This window comes from Strix aluco, chromosome 14 (assembly GCF_031877795.1).
Source record: "Strix aluco isolate bStrAlu1 chromosome 14, bStrAlu1.hap1, whole genome shotgun sequence".
Classification (NCBI taxonomy): Eukaryota; Metazoa; Chordata; class Aves; order Strigiformes; family Strigidae; genus Strix; species Strix aluco.
In genome coordinates, this window is record NC_133944.1 from 1,270,614 (window position 1) to 1,292,145 (window position 21,532).

Here is a 21,532-nt window from a genome sequence, read left to right on the forward strand (position 1 = left end):
TACGGCGTTGTGGACAAACCCACAAAAAGACAAGAGAAACCTTTCCAAAAATAACCCTCTGGTGTAAGAATCAGCCCCCTTTGGAGAGGTGGGTTTGTGCCTTCTCTGGTGCTCGGCAGACAGCTGCGGTGGGCAAAGGGCTCAAGACATTTTCGCTGAAGACTGATGGGCAAATTCAGCTGAACGCTCCCAACCCCGAAAAAAGTCCATTCAGCTGTGACAAGTGTCCTCCTCGCTGTGGCATCAGCAACACTGCTGTCCCAGTACCCTCTTAAAAACCGGGAGCTGGATGCAGTATTTTTTGTCAGGGAGACTCCAGAGAGGAACCACAGAAATTATTTCCGATAGGCAGAACAGATCCTACCACTGCGTGCTGAGGAGCTGCCCAGCTTAACAAAAGTAAAATCAATAAAAATCGATCAATTCGCAGGGAGGAAATTCCCAGGCACTACAAGATCCATTACCTTAACAGAAATTCATTTGCCCCCACCAGACGCAGCCCCAAGCTCTGTCCCCCCACCGCCCAGGAGCGCGGGTTCACCTGTGCCGTTGGCCGTGCCGTTGGCCGTGCCGTTGGCCATGCCGGTGTGCAGCGAGCTCTTGGCCTGCTGCCGGTGCCGGCTCCTGGCGCTGGGACTTTGCTCTCCGCTCCCCGCGTTTTGCCTGGCCACTCCAGCTGCATGTCGGTGCGTCCTGCAAGGAAAAGAAACACGGGAGGTGGGACACACCGCTGCCCTCGTGAAGAAAACCCCGCTCCTGCCTTTTTGCCTCGGTCTGGCGCTGCTTCTCCCCCGGCACAGCCATCGCTCTCCCCAAGCATGGCTGGGATGCAGCCACGTGCCTCTGCTCCTCCGGCTGTGCCCTGAACTTCCTGCTGCTTCCTCTGACCTGCCAGCCTGCCCACAGGTCCTGGCACCTGCCTGTCAGTGACAGAGTCCCACAGAGGAGTAACCTGGGTGACAATGACCTTGGTTTTGTTGGCGGGTGCTCACCCTGGCCACCCCATGTGCCAAGGAGTGGCCCTGGGAACTCATGGCCAGAAACCTGCTTGCCAGAGACCAAGCCATTGTGGCCACCGGCAGTTTGCCTCCCAGGAGTAATCCCACGCCAGCAGCAGCTCCTGCTTCGCGGTGGGAACCCTCACTGGCGCTTCCCACCCAGCTACAAGCCTTGCACAAAAGCAGGTGAGGAAGGTGCAAGTGTTCGCTGCTGCCAGGACAGCCATGGCCTCCGTCAGAGGAGGGAACAAGTGCCTGGGAAAGATGGGAGCTTAAATCATAGCACAGGCTGTGACCAGCTCAGATGGGGCTGGTCCATCTCTCAGCGGGGTCTTCTCTTTGTGCTGTGCTGGAGCTCCCCTGTCACTGCATCCCCGTGGCCAGGGCAGCCCGACCTGTGGGCAGTGCCAGGCAAACTCTCCCACTCTGACCGCCCTGGGCCCCCGAGGCAGTCCAAGGCATTCAAGAAAAGGCTGAATCAAGAAAGGCTTTCACATTGAGAAACCTGGTCCTTCCTGCAAGTGGGGAGGGGGATGGGGCAGGGTGGCAGAGGGGATGCTGCCTTCCCACGTCTGGGGGCCAGGGGAGGAGAGGCAGAGCCCAGCCACCTCCACCCAGCATCACAGCCCGGGGCAGTGACTGAAGAGGGTGAGGACCGCAGGGATTAGGAAGTGGTTCGCCCCAGCCAAGTTCTCCCCTTAAAAGGGCAAAACCCGCAAACTTGTCCCCACGTCCCTGGGCTGGAGCTGGGAGGGGACGGCAGCTTGGCAGTGACAGGGCACAACATCAGTCATGCCACCCTCACCAGCCCCAGCGAGGCCGTGGTTCCTCCCACTGGCTGGAAGCCGCTCTCCTTGGGCAGAGGAAGGGCTGGGATCGGGAGGAGACATGGGAAAGCAGAAGATGGTTGTTGAAAACAGATCAGATAAGAGCCACGGGCAGAGCAGCCCATGAGCAGGAGCTGCTGAGGCTGTTTCGACCAGCCACGGCCCTTCACAGGAGGGCAGCCCTGCACAGGGGCTCCTCGAGGGGCTCCTCAGATGGTGAACTCACCCCAGAAACCCCAGCTACCTCCAGGACACTGCTACGTGTGGGGATTTACTTTGGCCACCAGCACCTGGGGACTCAGAGCAGCTGCAGGCACAGAACAGGCTGGGAGGCGAAGGTGGCCCCTCACTGCCCAGCCATGGGGCTCGGCGGGGCACATGGGCACCACACAACTCCCAAAACATTCCCACATTCACCCCGTAGCAAGGCTGGGAGGCACCGCAGCTCCCAGAGCACTGGCCAGAGTGGAACAGGCAGGTGGCACCAACCGCAGGAGCTGGTGCCGGTGGGAGCAGCCCCCAAGGCACGGGAGGGATCTGGTCCCTGCCCTTCTCAGCACAGATGAGCTCAGAGCTGCCCAGAGAGTTTTTAGAAACCAAAACAGGATGTTTCCAGGCTGCCAGCCGGCCACACAGGGTTACCAGGCCTGAATTAGCCGGCCCGCCGCCCAGCCCAGCCCTCCTACGAGTGCTCCCATCTGGGCATTGTCTTTTAATAGACGAGTGGAAACAAACCCAGCGAGGCCACGTGAGAGCGGCAGGGCTGGGAACACGCTCTTAAAATAGGAGCGGGGAGAAAACAAGGCAGAGCGCCGATGGGAACGGCCTCTCGCAGCCACAACAGTGGGACGGAGCGGGGTGTGCAGGACCCCCGCCGACCCCCGTCGATTGGGGACCTCGGGTGGCTGCTCTGCCCCACGGCCCCTCCCAGGCCACAGGGTGGAGGGAGCAGACGATGCCAAAGAGGAAAGTGGCATCAGCCAAGGTGACATCAACCTTCCGGCTCCCCCCAGTTCTGCCAAGGCAGAGCCCCTGTGCCGCAGAGGCTGACGTGGGCCCCGGGCACGAACCCCAGGAACAGCCGCCTCCTCCCGCTGCGGCGGCCAGAAGGTCCCGGCACGAGACGCCAGCAGAGGTGGCAGCACCGGTCTCGGTCTCCCTCAGCACACCAGATCCCAGCCTGCAGCTGCGGAGGAGCAAGGGCAGAGCACGGGGGGTCAGGTCATGACCACCGGGAAACACAACCGGGATCGCCCTGGTGCCACGTGGGCAGCAGGGGCTCAGCTCCCGAAACATGGAGCTGAGAAATTCCCCCCGCAAAGCGGGGAGGAGGCAGCCACGTCCCCCAGCACCCAGCCCTGACGCCTGCAGTGCTGGAGCAGAGGTTTGACCCGTGTACTCCCACCCTGGAGCTGGGGCAGGAGGAACACCCCCTCGCCCCACAGCAGCAGGATGCGCGGCCAAAGAGGCACCCGGCTCCGAAACACCCTTCTCATGGTTTATTCTCCCAGCCCCAAGCAGCCCCCTCCGAGGCAGCAGGCAGCCCCCACGCCGTGCAGCACTGCCTGCCTCTCCCCTGCCTGTGCCAGGGTGCAACTGGTGACTCACAGCAGCTCCCCCGGCCTTTCGCTGTCGCTGTGTCACACCAGAAGCCACACGCCTGGGGACATCCCGCAGCCATGCGTGGGGCTTTGCAGAGCAAGGGGTCTTACGACGGGAAATACTTCATCCGAGTGAGCCGGAGGAGTGTCTCCCGCCTGCCCTCAGGGATGCTCGTGCCCGTGGCTAGCTGAGGGGTGACTTTTGGCCATCACACAAGCAGAGAAAGCGAAGCGTGCTGCGCTGCAGAAACCCCTGGAGTTCGCATGAGCTCGTGACAGGTGACAGCAGTTCCTCACGGCCGTGCCCAGATCGCGATACCCGGCGCAGCTCACCGGCCAGAGCCTCTCCGCAGGGCGAGCAGCAAACCAGGCTACTTTATTCTCCGCTGTCAGAAGAGGCCCCTTTGGCCACCACAAGACAAACGGGGATTGTGGCAACCTTCTGGGCACCCACAGCACCAGCTCCCAGCCGGGGACCTCTGGGCTGTTTTCTCTCTGCACAGAGGGCTGTGGAATTTCACACCCCGTCACCAAGATTAGCAGCAAATCCCAAGATGACATTTGTTCAGGAGAAGAAAGAGAAGCCCTGACCAAGCAGTTTCCCTTGAGGGGACAGTGTAGAAATAGCTGAGGAGCAAAGAATGACCCTTTTCTTTCGGTCCTGCCTGTGAGGGAGTTTGCCAGCATCCATCACCAAGCCCATGAAAATAAACACGGCTCTGCATATAAACAGAGCAAACATCAAACAGCATTCCCATGTGCAAAGGGCCCCTACCCCGCTCCGGGGAGGCAGCTGCCTCCACGGTGGGTACGTACAGCAGCGCTCTGCCCCACGTAAACTGCAGAGCTATGGCCAGAACAACCCTAAATTCAGGTGAGCGTGGGATGAACTGAACACCAGCCAGGACGTTTCCCATACCAGAGTGGCCGTGGGATTTTTAATGATTTCAAGCACACCTGGAAGGTCTCTGAAGGTCCCCTGTGGAAGTACTGGCCAGACCTCGCCACGCTCCTCTCACACGCTCACAGGTCGGGAGGACAGCGAAAGCTGAAGCTGCTTTCAGGCAGTTGGAAAGCAGCCAGGAGTTAGAGGCAAGGAGTTACCAGGCTGAGCCTCCCAAACTAGAACCTTCTTTGCAGGCTTTCTAGCACCTACTGAGAGCTGCTAAGTGGCTGCAAAGTCCAGGTCCCCTCAGGGCACTAAGCACTCAAATCACCCCTTAGAAGGCTTTAACACCCAGGAGTCAAGAGGAGAAGCCTCAACAAAAGGGCACAAACTGTGTTCAGCAACCTGCTCTCAATTTCCCAGTCCCTCGGGTGGGAGATAAACACAGATATGGAAGGACAGGGTCACTTTTTAGAGCCAAAAACATTTCTCCCCCCTTCACTCATCTCTTGTATGTGCCCAGCAGATGAAGGAGGAGCAGAAAAGCTCGAGGTGTGGGGCTTGTTTCTGAGAGTGTTCCCAAGCCTGGGGGCACGCAGAACCTCTTATCGGGCAGGCTGCAGGCGCCCTCACTACAGGCACACTTCTAACCAGAACATCTGTATAGGCTGCTGGGCCACTGCCACGCTCTGGAAATATAAATAGGTGTTAAATTCAACTCCATGTTGACAGTGTGACACGTCTCTCAATAACCACAGCTCCAAAAGGAGCAGCGTTGAGCCACTCCAGCCCAGCAAGAAGGCAACGAAGGGCAAGATGCCAGGCTCAGGATGGCCTGGTGCCCAAGCATCTCATTTCCTTTGGAAGCAGCTGTTATTTCCCTGCAGCTCTGCTTGCTCGGCTTCTCCCACTCTCCCTGGACCTTCGGAAGCGTCCCCCTGTGACCATCACCCCGAGCATTGTGCTTCCCAACCCCTGGTCAGGGCTGCACTTGAGGCAAGAGCTGGGGTCCCTGTAATCCCCATTGGAAGGGTCCCCTGCAGAGCAGCCCTTGGCTGGTTTGCCTGGTCACAGCCTGCCCCACACCTCCCTGACAGACCATTCCTCCAGCTGCCAGTAGAGCAACCAGGGGAAACTGTCTGGGCCATCACAGACCTGATAGTCCTTGAGAATCAAACACTTTAGGAGAGGCTCAGGTCAGCCACACGCTGGCTCCGGGCTGCTCTGCCGGGGGCTTGCTGGGACACCCACAGTGGGCTCCCAGTGCACAGGGGTGACCTAGACACTCCTCGGCTGCCTCACGGCCACAGCCATCCCCCAGGAATGGACTGAGGGGTGCTGCCAGCACAGGACCCTTACCTTGGTCTGCTTCCAAAGCAGTTTGTACTGGGAGGCTGGTGTCTGCCCTCCGTGGCTGCAGCCGCGCTGCTGGGCTCCCGTCCAGGCAGCTGGGACCCTGCATGGGTGAAGAAAAAGTGGGTGAAGAAAATGACTGAGGCACCTACTAGTTTTTCCCTCCCTCCTTCCAGAAAGGAGACCCAAAAGCACAACAGCCCCATACATTAGAGGAGAGACCCCCCCACTCCCTGCCTTTATGCTGAGGTGCTCTCCCACCACCGTGCAGCGGCTCCGCCCGTCCCCACAGCACCCCAAGGGCAGCACTAGGGCAGCACTTCAGCTTTGCAGAAGCAGCCGCATTTAAGACTCTCAGATTTCACAGGCTTCATCTCCCAGCAAGGAAAAGGAACCGCCGAGGGAAAGCAACGCACCAGCCCCTGTCCAGCACAAGCTCTGCTCGCTCCCATGGGGCCAGTCATCAGCCCGTGCCTCCGCACCCGCTCTGCGACAGGGAGCCCTTTTCTGTTAAATACAGAAGCCATTTCCCCAGCCCACAGAGGACACCGAGGGAAGGGGCTGAGCCACGCGGGCGGCTGTGGAGGGCCTGGAGGCCGATGGGGAGGCAGAGCGTGAGCCTCTCGACGCTCCCACTCCTCTCCCACCTCACGCTCGCTGTCCCACGTGTGCAAGCGCGGGGCCAGAGCCTTACCTGGGGGAGGAGGCGGCTGCTGGCACTCGGGACGCTTGCTCAGAGGTGCAGGGGGGCCCGTGCTCTCAGCCCCACTCCTCCTCTCCCCGCCTCGTGCTCAGCGCCACCGCACGCATGCGGAGACGGGCGGCACTCACCCTCTGTCACGGCGCTGCCATTAGGCAGGCTTCCCAGATCAACAGCGGGCCCGTCCAGGAAAATCGTCAGCTCTCCGCCAGAGACAACGCTGCCTTTGTTCTCCGTCTGCAGGTCCAGGGTCAGCTGCCTGTTCTCCACTGTGGGAGACAAGGGGACACGGAGAAAGAGACCAAGCAGTCACCACGGGATGCCAGCCATGATGGAGGATGGCTCTGCCACCCCGGCTCCCCCATGGGACAGGACATCAGCTTCCCAGTCCCCCTCCGGCCCCCGAAGGACAACGTGCCAGTTGTCCCAGTGAGCCCCACCAGCACTGGCCCCACACCTACACGTAGCCATCAGCATCGCCAGCCCCACCACCAACTCCCGGGGAAGACCCTCCTTCACCAGCCACCACTCAGGAGCTGCCCCAGGGCCCCCAGCTGCAACGCAGCCAAGACCACCATCGCTCCAGATCCAGGAGGTGGGGCTGTAGGGGAGGTCGTGGCAGGAAAGTTGAGGAATTCGGCTGGTTTGACACAGGGCAAGACGGGTCCTGCGTGAGGGCAACCGCTGGCAGGTGCCTGGGACACGAAGCAGGCTGATGGCCACAAGCACAACGGTGCCTGAAGCCCTGGTCTGCTGCAGAGGAGCAAGCAGCATCTTTCAGAATCAGGGGTAACCTCGTGCCACCTAGAAAACCCAGGCGAGCAGCAAAGGCAAACCCCAAGCACATCCCTCCATCCTCATCCCCACGTTTCAGTTCCCCTGAACGCAGCCAGCACAAAGGGCTGCCCCCAAGCGCAGAGCAACGCTGCGCTGCAGCATCAGAGCGCCTTTGCAGAAGCTTCTGGAGCGTGTGGCATGGGCTGGGAGGCTCCTGGAGACAGCTGCCAGCTCCACTCCCCTCCCTCGTGAGCCAATTTGGCTCCAGCAGCTCAGCGAGGCTTTGCCAGTCACAGCTTCACACGCAGCTGGACACTGTGGCTTTGCTCAGGGGTAATGGGACCACCGCTCCCCGTTCTGCCCTTGGGCGTGGCGCAAGGGGCCGCAGTGGCGGGGAAGGGGAGACGGCGATTTGCACGGTGCCACACACCCGGCAGCTGCTTCGAGAACCGGCGCCTGCCTCGTTTCACCAACACGTGTGCTCTCTGCCTCCCTGCGCCCCAGGACAGACACCCAGCACCCTTCCAGCTCCCCTGACAGCTCCCTGCTGCACTCGTGCAGCAGCAAGGGGTGTCCCCAGTGCCACCGGGAAGCCACTGGTGCCCAGCATGGCTACAGCAAGGCACAGGGTGAAGAGGCTGCCCGCACGCCTCCCGCAGCCCCCTCCAGCCACAGGCGATGGGAGAACACTGCGACCCTCCCGCCCCATCGCAGCGATGCCCGCTGGAGCCAGCAGGACCGAAACACCCAGCTCCACCACAGAAGGCCAGAAAAATTTGGCTGCACCAACCTGGGACACCAGCCCAGACGCTTCCTGACTCATTTGCTCAAATAATATTTTTATTATACACAGATTGCTCATGACACAACGGCACCATTTTTTAGCAACCTGCTTTGTCCCGGCCCGCTGCGGGGACGGGGTGCAGTACCTGCCAGTGGGAGCAGGAGGAGGATGGGAACACACTCCCACAGAGCCCTCGTCCCATCTCTAGCTCTGGGCTGAGACACGCTGGGGTGGGGCCCAGGGTGCGCAACTGCCACCCAAACAGCACCTACGGCCCCCGGGTGGAAATCCAGACCTCACACAGCACCAGGGGGGAAGGCGCAGAGACCGTGGGGCTGCTGTGCACCCGCCTGACCACTGCCAGGACCAGAAGCAGCCCTGCCGGTCCCAAGAGCAGCTCCTGCCCTCCTTCCCTGGCCAGAGCCGCTCCTCCCCACAGCGCCTGCGGGTCTCGCGCAACTGGGGAGGGACACAAAGGGGACGGAGAAGGGGTCCAGCATGAGGCCAGTCACAGCACTCACACCACACGTGCCAGCCCATGGCTAGCAGCCATCCATCCTCCAGGCCGACCGGCCGCGCGCTGGGATTCACCACCCCCACTCCGAGCGGTCTCTGGCCCCTCGTGCGCAGCACCACGGGGGCTGCAGTGAAGACAGGGCTGCGGGACAGGCTGTGCTCATGGATCTCGTGAAAGAGCCTCAGGTTTTCAGTGCCGAGGAGGCAGGTGGCCCCTCAGTGCCCAGGCCCCGGCACGGCAGGAGCACGTGCTCATGGCGGCACAGCACGGAGGTTGGAGCCCAACTCTTGTTGCTCGTTACCCGCCCATCACCAGACAGGGGATTCTGCTAAGCCTGGTCTTACTCATCTGCTTAAAGGAGCTGCTCTCAGTTTGCTTCCAAGGGGAACCAATCTCACAGACAGTTTTAAGAGCCTGCGATAGAAAATGCTACTGTGCACGGCCAAAAACCAGAACAAATCCAGACCCTGTTTCTCCCCGGCTGCTCCGTGTCACAGGAAATGGCATTTTCTCCGAGCCATGTGGAAGCCGTGCCCACATGCTCCGGGGGTCCCCTCCAGCCCCCTCGGCAAGCGCCCGAGCGCGCCGCTCTCCCCGCCACAGCTGCACAAGCCCTCATTGTGCAGGCGCCCAGCCGAGGGGGCGGCAGCGCAGGAGCAAAGACAAGGTGTCTCCGAGTGGAGGATGTGAACATGAACCTCCCAGCCGGCTTCCTTCTCCCCCTCTCCACCCCCTTCAGCTTTTTTAAAGAAAATAAACACTAGCAGAACCTTCCATTCACTGTCCCCGTCCAGCACGCGGGACGCACAAAGGGACATTGCTGTTGCACCAACAGAGGGTCCCCTGAACGGCGGAGCACAAAGGCTGCCTGTGTCCTGCCGGCAGCCAGAATGTCAGAGGGATTATTATTATTTTGGGAGGGGGTCGGGGGTGATTTGGTCCTGAATAAGGTCTCAGTTCAGCTACTTCCAGTGCCCCGCACGCAGCATCAGAGCTCCCATTTAGCCGAGGTGAGCTGGAATTCCCACCCAGCCCATTAAGCGGATTTACGGTTCCACGAAACGAGGCTGGTAGCAGCCAGCATGATAACAGCCCCGGGCTGAGCCTGAGCCCTTCGGGACCTCCAGGAACCACACGCGTCTGACACCCAGGGGCACAAGCACCAGAGAGCCGCCACGCAGCAGGGGGCAGCCCCTCTGCCTCTTCCCCGGGTGGGGAGGCTCCATCGTCACACACGCAGCCAGGATTTCCAGACAGAGAGCTGGACAGCGCTTCCCACCCTCTTGGCTCCCCAAACTCTCTTTGCACAGTTCCACTGGACGCGAAGGGCAGTTTCCACTCAAACAGCTCCACGCGATCAAAGCTGCATCCACCATCGCCCCTCGGGAGCTGCCGGGACTGCTGCTTATGCAGACAGAGGATAAGCAGATTCTCTGGGCTGCCCTGACAACCACGTGCTCCAGCCAGCAACCTCCTCACCCCCCATCAACCCACGGAAGAATCAAATCCCAGAGCCAGAACCCTGCCCTGAAAGCGCCCTGGCACTAGACAGAGAAAGCAGGGCAGAACGTCATGTCAGTGGGGCCCCTCTTGGCCCCGGGAGCACTGAGCCGTGCCGGCTTCCCCCAGGGCTTGGGGCTCCCCAAGAGCTCAGGGCTGGCAGGCAGCACCCTGTGCAGCACCCACCTCCCTGGTGCTCGGCAGGTTAAGACTAGCTCAACCTTTGTGCATGCCGGCAGCCGAAGGAATGACTCCATGATGTGGCTACAGCCCCTCCAGGAAGAAGCAGGGGGATGTCAGACCTTCCACAGCCATCCCTAAAGCAAGGAAGAACCCAGAGTTTAGGGGAAGGGATAACCTTTACCGTCACAGGTAAAATGTAAAAGTCTCCCCCGGCAGTGGGAAGCTTTGTCCCTGCTGCTGACCCAGTCTCAGCCACCAGCGGCTTAGAGACAACTGTGTCCCACTCCACTGAGCTGCCAGGTGTAACCGGGAGGACCTTGGACTTCTGCTTCCTTTCTCTGAACCATCACAGCCCTTGGAGGGAAGATCAGATGGTAGGAGAAAGCCAGAAAGCCCATTATCTCTGACCAGGCGCATCTGGCCATCTGCAAACCAGCCTGGCCAGCGTAGGGCAGGACTGGAGCCAGCGGACCCCGTCTCCTCGCTGGCCTCCCACCCAGAGAGAGCCTGGAGGTGGCCAGGGCTTGGGCGCCGTGCTGGTGGTCACAGTCCCACCAGCTCTGCAGGAAACTCGGGATGCGACGCCCGAAAGGTGATGCGGGGTAGGCGCAGCCCAACCCCCGCTGCGACTTACTGGCTCGGACAAGCTGTTTTACAGAACTCTTGCCCAGCTGCTACAGAGCCAGCTCACTGAACAGTCACCTCAGCTGGGCTGAGGGTTTGCCTCCACGACTCCTCCCTCAGAGCCTTTGCTGCCGGGCCATGCAGCAGAGCTCCTCTGACAGCTTATCCACAACGCGGCAGGGGGCAGCTGCAGCTTCCCAGAGGTTTAGGGGCTTGCTGCTGGCTTCCCAGAGGCTCTCACGAGGCTGCAGCTCCAGCAGCTCTGCCTGGGGCACAGCAGCAGGGAAAGCAAAGGCTCTGCAGGATCTGTAAAACCCTGGCATGTGGTGCCACTCCAGAAACAGGAGCCTGTTGATGTAACTTGCAACCCGAGCAGCAAGCAATAAAAGCGAGCGCCTTCATTTGTGAGCAGCAGCCTGGCTCGCTCCAGCGCCTGCACAGACAAACATTGCTCAGCACACAGGGGGACCAGCAAAAACCAGCAAGGCCCAGTATCAGCTTCCACACAGACCGTGGCGTGAGGCCGGCTGGGGACGTTCCTCAGGCCTCGCGGGAGGAGCGGGCGAGGAGCTCCTGGAGCCTGGGAACAAAGAGGTGCCTCTGCAGCAGGCAGCAGCTCGGGGGCCGGGGCAGGGGGCTGTGCCATTGCAAATTAGCTGTTTTACAGGAGCCCTGGGAGCAGCTCAGCTTTGTGGAAGGCTCCAGCTCATTTTCTGTGATTGAGCCCATTCTTACCCACCTCTCCATCTCCCTGGCCAATCCCCTCCGAAAGCGGGAGGGCGCTGCCTGCCAGAGGAGAGGCCCCAGAGGCGCCTGCCAAGGCGGTGGGAAGCGCTGCGAGCCCGAAAGCAGGGCTGGACCCGCCTGGAGCAGGAGCTCCTGCCCAGCTGTTCACTCCAGCAGGCTCTCCCCACCTTCCTGGGAGCTCAGAGCTCCGAGCGGGCTCATCACTGAGCTCTTTTTCCAGGCTCCAGGCCTCAGAGCCAAGACTCTTCCACCTGAAGCGAGGTGTGCTTGGCAGGAGGGCCGATGGAAAGAATGGGGGGAGCTCCAGCGTGTTCCCGGCAGGCGGGAGCCCTGCACCCACGGCCACGGATGTCACTGGCAGCGAGAACACCCCTGGCCGAACACAGAGCAACCAGAATGATTCTTCCCCACCACGTCGAACAGCTACAGGAACATAAACCAAAGGCTGCAGCTACACTCACGTAGCAGTGATTTACAGAAAACCTCACCAAAACCCCAACAAACCCAACTAAGCTGGGAAGAGGGTCTGCTGCCCAGCAGGAGCAGCCCTCCCAGGATGGGGAGAGGATGGCCAGGCGCCTGGCAGCGGCGGTGGGCACGCACATTTTGCTACCTTCCCCAGGCAGGGAGTCGCAGGCTGCATTAGGGCATTAATGGTCGAACTCAGGATGATTTGAGATCCCAAATGCCCTTTGCACGGCCTTGCATGACCTGGCCACTTCCCCAGGGCTGGCCAGCAGAGGGAAGGGCAAGGAGCCCTCTCAGGAAAGGGTCTCCCAGGCACCCGGGGACGCGGGCTCCCACAGGACCGCTGGTGGTCTCTGGCCCACCCAGAGCTGCAGCAAAGCCCAAAGGCCATGCAGCGAGACTGCAAAGACGGGGAGCAGACACCAGGCTAGACAAGATGGGCAGTGCTGGCTGCTCCCAGCCCACAGCAACACCTTCCCGGCAAGGCAGGGCAAGCTCTGCAGCTTTAAGAGTCCTCCCTCCCAGCCCACGGTGTCAAGGAAAAATCTGACACGTTTTTTCTGGTGGATGTTAACGGACAAGCTAGAACAGCCAGTTGCCTTTTCCATTCATTTTCCACACAGCCCCCTGGGACGCTCGCTAATGAAAGAGCCGATTGTGCCCCTGCAGAGGAGCAGGCAGGTAGGGCGGGAGCAGCGTTGGCTCCGGGAGCCTGGCCCGGCATTTGCACACACCTCGGGAAGAAAAAGCTGCAGGGGAGGGTCCCCTGGGGCAGAGACCCCCACCGCAGGCTGGCTGACAGCAATGGCCCAGCCCTGTGACTACCCAGGGCAGACGTTCAGGTCCTCATGGGCTTCGCGAGAGAACTGGCTGCAGCAGCCCGGCTCCCTGCGTGGCCCAGCAAGCGCCACAAAGTGCCACCCCGGGGCACGGCAGCCTGGCAGTGCCAGGAAGGAGCTTACCCCAACCCCTGGCACAGGGGAGAGCCCCAACCAGCCCCGTACCCCCCCAGGGCACAGGAGGCCCCTCTCCCTGTTCAATACCAGGTCTGTCTCTCGCAAGCAGCAGAGCTTTGCTTGGAAAAGACAGAACAAGCCTTTTCCAGCCCTGTGCAGCCGCTTGTGCAGCCCAAGCCCTGAATGGCTGCCTTTATGTGGTAGCTGCTGTCACGAGCCACACTCTGGCGACCACAAATGGCAGCAAATAGCTGAGGGGTTTGTGTTTCCGCACAGGCTGCGGCACCCTGGCTGACGGAGGTACGGCTTCCGTCATGCCCCAGCCCTGACGGGCGGCTCAGGGTGCACAATGGGGCCTTGTTCCCCACCCCGGGGCCGGGGACTGCATAGGAGTGGCTGTGGCCACGGCCTCTCCCCGCTGCCGTGCGCCTGCGGGCAGGAGAGGCAGCAGGACTCTGGCAGGGGCCGAGGAACCCCGGTGGGGTCCGGATTGTACGTACATTTCCCGCCGCTCTTCAGCAGGTTACTGAGGCTGATGGAGGCGGTGCCCAGCAGCTCGTTCCTCAGGGTATGGCAGCTCCACACCTTCAGATCCAAGTGGCTTTGAGCAGTGACGTTCCTGCAGAGACCAGAGAAGGGGGCCATCACCGTGGCCTCAAGCCTGCTCCCCGTGCGGGGAGTCGGCAGTGCCAGGCCTGCCAGAGCCAGGGAGCGGAGGGAGGCAGGCGAGGCCACAGGGCAACGGCAGACCCTCCTCCCACCGCCCTCCCCGGGGGGCAAAGATCTCCCACATCCGAGTGGCCCCAGCTGATGGCACTGTGGGCTGCAGCAGGAGACTTACAGGATGAGGATCTCGTTCCACAGCAGCTCAGAGCTCCCGATCTGCTTCCCCGTCTTCTTGGTCTCGCTGGGCAGCCCATCGCCTGCCACCTCCACATAGCAGTTCATCCGTGACGGGCGGCTGTGCGCCTTGGGCTTCACAGACACAACTGGGCAGGAGGGACAGGCGGAGGGTCAGGTGGCCGCAGGGGAGACCCCGTCCCCTGCCCCACACATGCACACCCCACCTCTGCCAGCTCGGGGTGCCCTGACTCCCCGCAGAGCCAAAGCGCTTTGGGGAGAGGGGCAGCAGGACGCGATGCTCCTGATGGCAGCAATGGCTGGATCCAGGTGCTGCCGTCACCCCCCGATCGCTGCCTATCCCCAGCTTCACCCACAGCCGAAGGCTGCAGGAGTGTCACGGTCCCCACAGACACCCCCCGCCCCAGGCTTGTGGGCAAGGTAGGGGCAAGGGGGCTCTGCCAGAGCCGCTGAGTAGGGGTGAGCACCCGGTGAGGCTCGGCAGCCCCTGGGCCAGCGTTGCCCTGCGCAGGGGCTGCGGGGCAGGGACAGGGACGCAGCTCCCGGCGTTGGGAGCCATCTCGCGGCCACGGGAGCACCAGCGCAGCCCTGGCAGGGCCACGGAGCCACGTCCCGGCGGCAACCAGGGAGGGGAGGTGGCAAGAGCCTGGCCAACAGCCGCTCCGCTTCCCCGGGTGCCCACGGGACATAGGGCAGGGCTGGCCTTCCCCAGCTCCTGCTCCCCCCCGCCAGGTCTCCCAGCCGGGGTGCAGGCAGAGCAGATGCCCAGAGCAGAGGCACCCAAAATCCACATTCCCCACCGCGGGACCCCCGGCCCCACCTCCGGCGAGGCAGCGGGACCCACCTTTCACGGAGAGCTGGGACTTCTCGCAGGGCGGCCCGGCCCTGGCCCTGCTGGAGCTGGCAGCGGCCATGGCATCACCCCCAGCTGGAAGCAGAGAGAGAGGAGACACCTCAGCACCGCTCCCACCGTGTGGGGGAAGCTGGGGCTGCACTGGAGTCCCAGCTCAGCCCCTCTGGGCCCAAACACAGCCCGGCCGTTACTGCAAGTGACCTGCATGGCAGGGAGACTCAGCAACGGACAGGCTCACACCTGGTAAACACAGCTTCGCTCTCCTGATAAACCAGCCCTCGCTGCGCCCTAGGGAGAGGAACCCCCTTCCAACGGCACCGCCACGGCCCGAAGAGATCCCAAGCTGGGCAGTGCTCAGCCCTCTGGACACCCCATCTGGGCGGCCACACCTCACCCTGACCCAAAGGTCGCTGCCGACCACAGCCGGTATGAGGACAGAGCCCTCTCCAAAGCCTTCAGCGGATAACGCTGCCTCACGCCCTGCTCTGTGCTGCTCAGCAGCAACACCGGCTCATGAACAGCCTGTGTGGCCACCACACAAGGGATCCCTCCGAAAGGACGAGGCAGTAACACCGGCAGAAGAGAGGAAGGTCAGGTCATGGTGTGGGGAAGCAGCTGCATCCCTCATGGACAGTCCAGGTCACTTCCTGGCAGCAAAATCCCACAGAAAAATCAGTCCTGTAAACTCTAACACACTGTGGAGGGGACAGGGACCACAGCTGCTCTGAACACAGAGAAGGATCACACTGCGGAGCAGGCTACAAGCCCAGACCTCCACTTCCCTGAGCGCTCACCACTTCCTCGCTCTCCGGCGCCACGTCACTGTCACCGCAGGCACAGCGCTTCCCCCTGCCCCTTCTGCTGCAGCTTTCCCCCTGGAGTCACCCGCCAGGGACAGGGAGCGGGCAGGAAGGACACCGGCTGTAACACCCGGGAATGCTGGCAGGACACGTGGCTGGGCACCTCTGCGCCTCTGCCGACACGGCTGACCATGAAGCAGGAGGATGAGGTCACGTATCACGCAGAAGCACGAGGTGCCTGGTCTGGGACCACAGTCAGCTATTGACTCGCACCGACCTCCTGAGCCTGCAGGCAGCAGCCCTCCTCGCTGCACTTCCCGGGCAGAGGAGCCGGAGAGGACACACCAAGGGCGGGCATCAAGGTCATGGACCACAGGGTCCCTGCCTGGGCAAGCCCCCGACACGGCGGGGCAGCCAGGGGCATCTGCTGCCCGCCCATGGGCAGGAGCAAAGAGGAGCCTTAATCCTGTTGCCTGGGGCAGCAGCAAGGGCTCAGACAGGGTCAAACCAGAATCCCCTCCCAGGCCAGCAAAGCCACGAGCACCCCTGGTGCTCCTGCCAGCTCCCCGGGATGCCTGCCAGCACCAGGGGGAGGGAAGTAGGAAGAGGGGAGAAGAGCATCTCCAGCCTCTGCCACCTCCCTCCTTCTGCAGGAGTTTCTTTTTTTCCTGACTTCTCCCCACAGCCTCACTAGACCTTACCAAGCTCCATCCCAAAGCCAGGTTCCTTTTTAACTCCCCTCTCGCGAACCAGAGTCTCCACTCTCCACCCTCTTCTCCCAGCCCCATGCAACCTCACACCCCCCAGCACAGCAAACCCACCCTGTGCTCCACAGAGACCCAGCCAGTGCCCTGGACAATCCCCCTCTGCCTGGAAAACCTCGTTTGGTACCTGACCTGCCGCTGCCTCAGCTCTATCAGACGGTGGCTAGAGGTTCACTAACACAGGCCCATCTTTTTCCCCTCACGAGTGGGGGAGAGCTGCCTTAGAGAGGGAGGTCCTTCACAAGACTAATTACATTTGCTATTACTACACTTAGTCCTACTCCAATTACCCTGGCCCACAGAGCGCCCCGGCCTTCCCTCAGGTTACTGCTATTCCTCGTGTTTGTTATGACTCCCCAGCTCCACATCACCACTTATTCCGTTAGCAGCCCACAGAAAGCAGCCAGGCACACGCGCCCCTCGGAAGCAGCACCTCCTGCACCTCTCTGTGACCAGCTCCTGGGCTAAACCGACCAGTGAACTTATCCTTCAGAGCCTTTCTTACACTAACATGGGTGACCTGTGTCTCAAAGTTATTGTGGTAAGACCCAAGGGTCACTCCCCCACAGCAGGGACCCCGGATCCCCAGTTCTCCCTCACAGTTGCTGCCGCTGCTTTTGCTCTTCTCCAGCCGCAGCGGTGGCAGCCTCGCCAGCTCCGCCACAGAAGGCGGTTTGGGGTTCGTTAATCATCGAGCGTTACCGGTTACGGAGGCATTTCCACCTCCCAGCCCTTGCTCCACACACACGTCCCCTCACAGCCCTGCCGTTCCCCCCTATTCCCACCGTACCCCAGCCCTGGGGCGCAGACCAGAGCTGCCGCGACGCGCCTGCCCTGCGCTCACAGACTCGCCCGCACATCCCGTGACAGAAAAGGGCCCCGGGCCCGACCAGCCACCACTTTCCTCACTGCAACCTCCCATGTAATATGACCGCAGAGACCCATCCCCTCTGGGCTGCATCCATCGCTTTTTCTTTTAAATCTTGACTCTTTTTGCCACTTTCTCTCTTCCTGACTCTACGCCATTTCGCTATCACTCGCACGTTAAATACCTCTCAACTACCAGAAAGCCCCTCTGTGTTCAGTGCCACTCCCCAGGCACAGCTTCCCTCCCCGATTGGCCTTTCCCCGCTCCCCCACGCTCCATCCACCCCTCACACCCTTTGCCGAGGGGGTCTGGGTCCGGCGCGGGCCCGGGGCGCTCCCCCACCGCCACACACACGCCCAGGCGTCCCCCCTTGAGAAGGTCGAGGCATCCCTTCCGCAGCTTCCCCCGGGCTTCCCGTTGCCGGCGGCCCGGCCTTGTCCCCCGGGGCCGCGGGCAGCCCTGGGCCGCCGCTCCGCTAACGCAAGGCTCTACCCGCGGGGCCGCGCCGCAGCGGCAGGGCCGGGGCAGCACCCGCCACTCACCGCCAGCACCGGGCCGGGTCCTACCCCGCAGCCGGGTGCCGGTTCGCCCCGCGCAGAGCCGGGCCGGGCCGCGACGGCCGCGGGGGAGGGCGAGAGCGGGCAGCGCGTCCCGGCCTCGGCCAGGCTCCGCGGGCCGCAACCGCCCCGGGGGCACCGCGAAGGAGAGGCGGCGGCCGGGCCAGTCCAGCCCAGCCCTCCCCGCGGGCCCCACCGCCCCGGGCTGGGCCTCACCTCGCCAGGCCGGTCCCGCCCCGGGGCGGGCAGCGCGGCTCCAGGGGGACCGGGTCGGGCGGGCCGCACCGGAGAGCCGCAGCCTCCCCCCACCCCGTCCCGCCGCCCGAGTTACCGGCGACCGCTCCGCTCCCGCTTCCGGCTCCAGCACCCGCCGTCATGTGACACAAGCCCGTCACCTGACCGCGCCACCCGGAAGCAGTCAGGCGGCGGCGGGGTCACTCCCAGTGTGCCCCGCGCGAACTACAGCTCCCAGCGTGCCCCGCGCGGCGGCGGCCATGGGGCGCGCGGACATGGCGCGGGTGCCGCACGTCGTGGCCGACACCGGCGCGTTCCTGAGCGCCGCCCCGCTGCAGGTACCGGGGAGGGGGAGCACCGGGGAGGGGGGAAGCACCGGGGAGGGGTCCCGGCGCGGCCTGACGGTGCTGCCCGCAGGACATAGCGCAGACGCTGTACACCGTGCCCGAGGTGCTAGCCGAGATCCGCGACAGGCCGACGCGCCGCCGCCTGGCCGCGCTGCCCTGCGAGCTGCGCCTCCGCCGCCCGCGGCACGACATCCTGCGCCTCGGTGAGTACCGGGCCGCGCCTCTGCGGCCCTGGCCCGGCTCCCAGCGGCCCGGCCCGGCCCGACGGCTTCCCCTCTCCTCGCTCCACAGTCACCGACTTCTCCAAGAAGACCGGGGACTACCCCAGCCTCTCGGCCGCCGACCTGCAGGTGCTCGCCCTCACCTGCCAGCTGCAGACCGAGACCGGCGGCCCCGGCTGCCTCCGCTGGGAGCCCCAGGACAAGGTAGGGCCCAGCCCCGGGGATGGGGGCCCAGCCCCGGGGATGGGGGCCCAGCCCCGGGGATGGGGGCCCAGCCCCGGGGCGCCCCGCCGACACCCCCCCCCACTACACTGCCTCCCCAGGTGCGGCTCAGCTCCACCCCGCGGCACCCCGAGGCCCCCCTGCACATCGCCGGCTTCCACCTGCCCGCCAAGGTAAGGGATGGGGGACACGGCCCTGGGGACAGGGACACAGCCCCCCAGAGCCCACGGGCAGCAGCAGGCGAGAGACCCCCCTCTCTTGTGTGTCCTCCCGCTCCAACAGCACAAGCGCCCAGGGAAGGGCCAACATGAGCCCAGTCCCGAGAGGAGCCCCATCCCCTCTGAGAGCAACGAGTTCAGCTCCTTCCTGTACTGGCGAACACCCCTGCCCAGCATCGAGGAGGAGCTGCAGGAGCTGCTGGTGAGACCGGAGCTGCCTCTCCACACTGGCCCTTTTGGACCGGAGCGTGGCCTGTGCTGTGGCTGACACTCTCCTCCCCCTCCACAGAAATCTCAAGCCCTCTCCATTAGCCCAGAGACCACCGAGGAGCACCAGAGCTCTGAGGATGGGGCCAGCGCTGAAGAAGAAGAGGACGAGGAAGAGAGTGACGACGAGGGTTGGATAACACCCAGCAACCTCAAGCAGGCGCAGCAGGACACAGGGCACTGTGACACTGCTCCTGTGGGCATCCAGGTTGGCTGCGTCACCACTGACTTTGCCATGCAGGTGGGTGCCAGCCGCTGCCTGGCCTGGGCCTGGCTCCAGCCTCAGGGGGCTGGGTGGGGGGGGCTGAGGGCAGATTCTCAAATTACTCAGAACTCTGCAGTGGTTAAACTGTGCGTAGAGACAGAGGAGCACACTGCTGTGTCCCTTGGGCAGGAGGAGAGCAGCTTCTTACCTTAAAACCAGCCTCCTTTTTTTCTTAAAACCAGGCTGTGTTCTCCACTGCAGAGGCCTTTGGCGTCGCGTCCGTCGGCCTCTCGCTGCCTGGGCTGGCAGACCCCGGTTGAAGCCCCGGGCAGTCCCAGCTCACCGTATCCCGGTTTCTCCCTCCTCATTGCAGAACGTGCTGCTGCAGCTGGGCCTGCCCGTGCTGGCGGTGAACGGCATGCTGATCCGCCAGGCCCGCAGCTACATCCTGCGCTGCCACGGCTGCTTCAGGTGAGCGTGTGCGCACAGAGCGGCACAGCCGGCGGGGATGATCCTGCTCGGGGGGTGAGCCTGTTCCGCAGCTCAGGGAGCAGCAAACCCCTCTCTGTCCCTGTCTTGCAGGACCACTTCGGACATGACCAAGGTTTTCTGTCCCCACTGCGGTAACAAGACCCTGAAGAAGGTCGCAGTGAGCGTCAGCGATGACGGGAGCCTCCACATGCATTTCTCCCGCAACCCCAAGGTGCTGAACCCCCGAGGACTCAGGGTGAGTAGCTGCGTGTCACAGGCCTGGCCTGCGGTCAGTTCTTCCTTTGCTTGGTTCTCTGGAGGCCTGCAGTCATCTCGAGGTCCCTCCAAGCCAAGTTTAACTGCCACTTTTCTCTTGGCAGTACCCGCTGCCGGCGCCGCAAGGAGGGAAACACGCCAGCAACCCGCACCTGGTGGAGGACCAGCGCTTCCCACAGCAGCGACTGTCCCGCAAGGCCAGGCAGAAAACCAACGTCTTTGACCCCGACTACATCGCCGGGATCTCGCCCTTTGCGGAAAACGACGTCTACAGCCGCGCGGCCAATCTGCAGATCCGCGACGCGGCCCTGGGCGCAGGCAGGAGGCGCCTGAACCCCAACGCCGTGACAAAGAAGTTTGTGAAGAGGAGGTGAAGGGTGGGACGGGGCCTCTGCACATGCCTGGGTGTTGCACGTTGCTGCCCGATGGCTGCGGCGGGGTGAGGCCTCTTCTGAAGGCAGCGCTGGGCCTCCCCTTCCACGCAGCCGTGACTGGGGGTGACAGGTGTCAGGTTGGAGGTGACTCTGACCCGTGGGGAGCTGGGCGAGACAGCGGCTTCCCTGCCACGGCTGTGTCGCTAATAAAACACAAAAACCTGTAACACCATGGTTTGGTCTTTCTGAGGCTGCCTGCACCAGACTGACAGGCTGGGGAAGCCTGTGAGCCTTGAGAGGAAGAGGAGGCTGAGGCAGGAGGGCTTCTCAGGTTGTTTTGTCCCATGGCGCTAATGAGGGGGGTGGATAACGAGCGCCTGCAGCAGGGTGGGCAGCTCCAGGAGGGCAAAAGCCAGCGGTGGGGGGGCTGTGTTTGCCCCACTGCAGCATGGCCACGTCTGACCCTGGCACCAGACAAGGCAGAACCCCACCGGAAGCCTTCTGGATAAATCTGCTTCCTTCTTTTCCAGTGAAAGTAACTGCAGTTACTTCTTAGCCCTGCTGTAATTTCTCAAAATTCCTGCTCCTGGCAGGTGGGCAGCATGAAGGGGGACACGCACCCGAGCCTCAGCCACCCCACCTCATTTTTAGCACATTGACATATCTCTCTCTTCCGTGTATTTGAAGTGGGACTGTGCTAACACACAGAAATTCCGCCAGCGAGCCCATAACTCCCGTTACTGGGGCACCGCAGCCCCCAAGAGACCTTTGCTTCTCCCCCAGGTCCCTCAAAGACAGAATCCTGCCTGGGGCTGACTGAAACCCATTTCCTTGAAGGCCCTGTGATTTCGCTATTACACCACAAAGGTTACCTTAACGCCACACAGGCAGACAGAAACACGACAGCATTTTCCAGGGGGACACCCCACCCCAGGCACAACGCGGCGGGCTCCGGCCTTCCCCAGCGCCAAGTGGTTCCCAGACGGGCTGATTCCGCCCTGAAGAACGGGACTTTCTCCTGGCAGAGAGAAGATGCCCTTGAAAAAAACACAACAAGACTTTACACTGCAAAA

General features: G+C 62.6%; 2 protein-coding genes across 3 annotated transcripts in view; one reads left to right on the forward strand and one right to left on the reverse strand.

The window, feature by feature from the left end:
* The window catches only part of WWP2 (WW domain containing E3 ubiquitin protein ligase 2), a 41,423-nt gene extending 23,410 nt beyond the window's left edge, over nt 1-18,013 (reverse strand). Inside the window, exons 1-7 of one of the 2 annotated variants that reach the window (XM_074839609.1) lie at nt 17,956-18,013; nt 14,627-14,710; nt 13,763-13,910; nt 13,422-13,540; nt 6,497-6,634; nt 5,672-5,768; nt 542-693 (exon numbers count right to left, since the gene is read on the reverse strand). In XM_074839609.1, coding sequence (XP_074695710.1) covers nt 542-693; nt 5,672-5,768; nt 6,497-6,634; nt 13,422-13,540; nt 13,763-13,910; nt 14,627-14,710; nt 17,956-18,001 — 784 coding nt within the window. In that variant the 5' untranslated portion in view covers nt 18,002-18,013. Of the gene's footprint in view, nt 1-541; nt 694-5,671; nt 5,769-6,496; nt 6,635-13,421; nt 13,541-13,762; nt 13,911-14,626; nt 14,711-17,840 lie in introns of both variants that reach the window. The other variant, XM_074839610.1, reaches the window with a different exon arrangement.
* A 66-nt stretch (nt 18,014-18,079) lies between these two features.
* NOB1 (NIN1 (RPN12) binding protein 1 homolog) lies at nt 18,080-20,686 on the forward strand. Its single transcript, XM_074839611.1, has 9 exons — nt 18,080-18,196; nt 18,276-18,408; nt 18,497-18,630; nt 18,750-18,821; nt 18,931-19,068; nt 19,156-19,374; nt 19,712-19,809; nt 19,921-20,065; nt 20,190-20,686. The coding sequence occupies exons 1-9, from the start codon at nt 18,119-18,121 to the stop codon at nt 20,457-20,459; spliced, it is 1,287 nt and encodes a 428-aa protein (XP_074695712.1). The 5' UTR covers nt 18,080-18,118; the 3' UTR covers nt 20,460-20,686.
* Nucleotides 20,687-21,532: the final 846 nt, after the last annotated feature.

What these genes read in the sequence shown, in the direction of transcription:
- NOB1 (XM_074839611.1), top strand. Translation starts at nt 18,119, where the DNA reads ATGGGGCGCGCGGACATGGCGCGGGTGCCGCACGTCGTGGCCGACACC. An exon ending in TGAGCGCCGCCCCGCTGCAG is followed by an intron (nt 18,197 to 18,275) that starts GTACCGGGGAGG and finishes TGCTGCCCGCAG; the next exon opens with GACATAGCGCAGACGCTGTA. An exon ending in CGCTGCCACGGCTGCTTCAG is followed by an intron (nt 19,810 to 19,920) that starts GTGAGCGTGTGC and finishes CCTGTCTTGCAG; the next exon opens with GACCACTTCGGACATGACCA.